The 3,655-nt window shown below is 39.9% G+C and overlaps 1 protein-coding gene across 3 annotated transcripts; it reads left to right on the forward strand.

Moving 5' to 3' along the window:
* The first annotated feature begins 6 nt into the window (after window positions 1-6).
* LOC118748429 (pre-mRNA-splicing factor 38B) lies at window positions 7-2,107 on the forward strand. Of its 3 annotated transcripts, none has more exons than XM_036482846.1 (6): window positions 7-99; window positions 262-396; window positions 480-604; window positions 728-863; window positions 1,027-1,133; window positions 1,234-2,107. In XM_036482846.1, the coding sequence occupies exons 1-6, from the start codon at window positions 90-92 to the stop codon at window positions 1,804-1,806; spliced, it is 1,086 nt and encodes a 361-aa protein (XP_036338739.1). In that variant the 5' UTR covers window positions 7-89; the 3' UTR covers window positions 1,807-2,107. The 3 variants fall into 3 exon arrangements, with proteins under 3 accessions (XP_036338739.1, XP_036338741.1, XP_036338740.1); XM_036482848.1 differs by having other exon boundaries at window positions 1,027-1,144; window positions 1,234-1,326; XM_036482847.1 differs by lacking the exon at window positions 7-99 and having other exon boundaries at window positions 318-409.
* The last annotated feature ends 1,548 nt before the right edge of the window (window positions 2,108-3,655 follow it).

Genomic DNA, 3,655 nt, shown 5'->3' on the forward strand with positions numbered 1-3,655 from the left:
TTTTGTCGTGGATTATGAAAAGGATCTGATTTGGTTAAAAAATATATATTAAGCATTGCAAAGCTTGTGAGAAAAAGGTGCAAATCAAAATGGACGAAGGTAAGCAAGTAACTTTGTAAATTAGAATCGGCTTGGCACTCGCTGCTGGTCGTTGATGTACTGCGTGTCTTTAGATTTTATTAAAGAAACGCTGGAGATGGGAAGGATTAAACAATTAACATGCAATTCCCATTCAAATATGTATACAATTTTTTAATGCAGAATATCAGCAGCAAACTTCAGCGGCGAAGAAAGTAGGTAAACAACATAATACCTTGCCGTTGTGGGGAAATGAGGGCACCATGAACTTAAATCCACTTATTCTTGCAAATATACAGGGCTCGAGCTATTTCAAAGGTATGTCCGAAAGGTACAGTAGCGACACACTTTATATATTTTGCAATTATTTTGACTTGAATATATTTTTCTAACTTCTGCAGTGCACTTGTTCAAACTTAAAACTTATCATGAAGTTGTGGATGAGATTTACTATCAAGTTAAACACATGGAGCCTTGGGAGCGAGGATCACGCAAAACTTCGGGCCAAACTGGCATGTGTGGCGGAGTGAGTTTATGAAATGTAGCATTTCGTTTTAAAGACCATGACTGTATGCATGGGTCAATTTGGCAGCAGCAGTCAAGATATTCTTTATGCTTATGTTCATTTTAAATACTTGTTTTGTTGTAGGTGCGAGGAGTCGGAGCCGGCGGTATAGTCTCAACAGCATACTGCTTATTATATAAATTGTACACACTGAGGCTGACCAGAAAGCAGGTTAACGGGCTTCTAAATCACACAGATTCACCCTATATAAGGGCATTAGGTAGGTGGTAAGTCAATAGGTGTGAAAAGCACCGGCATCATAATATCCAGTTTTATCAGATCAATCCAGTTCTGCAATCGGACCAAATATGCAAATGTAAAATTGTTTGCTGCTAAGTATTCAAAAGCGGTCAAATCGATAAATCTGTTTACATTTTTTTCAGGATTTATGTACCTTCGGTATACTCAACCGCCAGCAGATTTGTACGACTGGTATGAAGATTACTTACAGGACGATGAAGAGATAGATGTAAAGGCTGGCGGCGGACAGGTGAGTGAAGTGTATGAATCAAATTGCGTTTTGTTTCTTTATAAAAGTTTTATGTTTGCATAGCAAAAACCTTGAATTTTTTAACATCTTCATTTTTCAGACCATAACTATCGGACAAATGGTTTATCAATTCTTGACAAAGCTTGACTGGTTCTCTACTTTATTTCCTCGTATACCAGTTCCAATTCAAAAGCAAATAGAGAAAAAAATAGAAGAATATTGCCGGAATAACAATATTAGTCCACAGCAGCTGGGTTCAGCAAGAAACGTATCGTCCAATATGGGAAATGCGAATTACGATTATGAGGACGTGGGTTATGATCGACGAAGTGGTGGCGCTGGAAGTAGTCGAAGTCGATTACCACCAGGTGCCAGTGGGAGTTATCGCGATGAACATGATGACCGCGAACAGTTTGCGAATAGTGTTCATAATCGAAGACGTGAAGATTCAACTGAGTACCATAGCAGTAGAGACCATGATCATCATCGTGAGAAGCACAAGAAGAAGCATAAGCATAAGCATCATTCTCGAAGTCGAAGTCGCAGTCGAAGTCGTAGTGAACGGAGGAGAGATTTGGATTACGATCGGGACCGTGAACGAGACAGAGACAGGAATAGGGAAAGAGATTATGAACGTCGAGGGCGCGACTATGATGACCGCCGTCATCGATAAGATATGTATAAAAGACACAGCAAAATATACAGAGGCACAAAAAAGAGTTACTTATGTACTTAGTTTGCGGGAAATACGTTGATTTTCGACTACAAGCGCACTCAATAGGAAAAAACCATCATTGAATAAAGCATTTCCATTTATAAACCATTGTTAAACTCAGGAGGTCTGTTGTTTTATATTTTCTTTTTATTAAATACAGAAAATAGATATACATACACTGGTTCAAATGTTACAATAGTTATTGAAATTGTTTTGCTTCATACTAAAGACGATTTAATAAACACAAATTGCCACTATAGATAGGTACTTGTGTCTGTATTTTATTAACTACTTCACAATTCTTAAATAGTAACCGTTTTCAATAAGTTGACAGAAAACGGGTGCTAAATTAAGGCGTGGTAGGAGGTGGCATTCGGAAAGTCATTGGAAGAAAATGATTTCCTGATAATAGTGCAACATCTTTTTTCATTAACTTTAATAAAGAACGGTTGTGGAATGAATGGCGTAGAAATAAAAGAAATGTAACACCCAATTTTGATGTTTTTTAGTATAAGTAAGCACCCCTGGGAAGTTAATTGCTGCCTTGGTAAATGGGTGTGTCACGGTTGGTCTGCATTACACAAACACAGGAACTAGTCAAACGTTAAATGAGGTAGGGCATTGCCAAAGATCTGCGAATTTTCGCCAGCATTCCCTCTGCGCATGTATTCCATGCATCTTGCTACTTTTAAAGGGCTTCCAAAAGCCTTTCACTACGGATTACTGGATTACAAAGTAAAGCAAAGTTTTTGTGAAAAAAAAAAAAAAATCCATGCGACAGTTTGGTGTGTCGCTGGTATTTTGACGATTTTCAATTTGCAGGTGTGGTATGAATCTTTTCTAATAAGTAAGCGGATTATATGCACGTACGAGTATAAGTATTTAAATACATACATACATATATACATACATACGTAAGTAATGAGTGATTAGCAATGTCTGCGCTTAGTTGAGGATTATTTAAATCTAGTGAACTCGTATGGCATTAAAACGCCCAAATCATTGGAGACATTTACACAAGTTGCGGAAAATGTTTTTGCAGAAAACAAAAATTTACTTCAACAAGTAAAAACTTACTGCACATCTACAGGTCTCTTTAAATCGACTCCTCGTTTTTGAAATTCTAACGTTGGCCAGCATCTCTGCATCAAAAAGAAAATTTAGAAAAAAATGTCGTTTATGTTATTTAGGCGGTAGGGCTCGATATAATCTGGTTGTTGTTGTTGTTGTTGTTGTTGTTGTAGCGGCTACAACAACCCCGCCCAGGACGGTTGGTATCTCAGTCGTTGTCGCCAAGTTCCACTAACGGCAACCCTAGGAAGCGTGCGGCTTCTGTGGGGTTTGTCCACAGGGACAAGGCCGTTAGGGTTGTCGGGTTTTCCGGGCATGCGAAGAGATGTTTCGAGTCATGTGGGGTCTCTCCGCATGCCGGACACTCATTCGGCACATCCTCATTCAACCTACTTAGGTAGGAGTTCAACCTGCTGCAGTAACCGGAGCGAAGTTGTGCAAGTGTTGTGCGTGTCTCCCATATAATCTGGTCGTTCCGGTTACGTAGACCCGACTGTCGTGGGAACGACTCCACTTCAGTCAAGTGTAATGTTTGTAATGGGTTGACTCCACCCTCAGGGTCTGCACAGGTCTAAGGACTCATAGGCACTGGACCTCATTATTTGTGGCCTCTGGCTGCTCAAACAGTGCTGCCTCCACGGCAAACCCCAGTCCGCCTGAGCAGCTCAACACAAACACCACAGCACCACAACACTGCACAAAAGACCACACCATTACCACGACAGACCACAGAACA

The sequence above is a fragment of the Rhagoletis pomonella genome, unplaced genomic scaffold (assembly GCF_013731165.1).
Source record: "Rhagoletis pomonella isolate Grant_MI unplaced genomic scaffold, Rhpom_1.0 Rhpom_scaffold_00013, whole genome shotgun sequence".
Classification (NCBI taxonomy): Eukaryota; Metazoa; Arthropoda; class Insecta; order Diptera; family Tephritidae; genus Rhagoletis; species Rhagoletis pomonella.

Bases quoted from the DNA above. Each gene is read 5' to 3' on its own strand.
- LOC118748429 (XM_036482846.1), top strand. The intron at 605-727 runs GTGAGTTTATGA...GTTTTGTTGTAG, and splicing joins AAACTGGCATGTGTGGCGGA to GTGCGAGGAGTCGGAGCCGG. The intron at 1,134-1,233 runs GTGAGTGAAGTG...TTCATTTTTCAG, and splicing joins TAAAGGCTGGCGGCGGACAG to ACCATAACTATCGGACAAAT.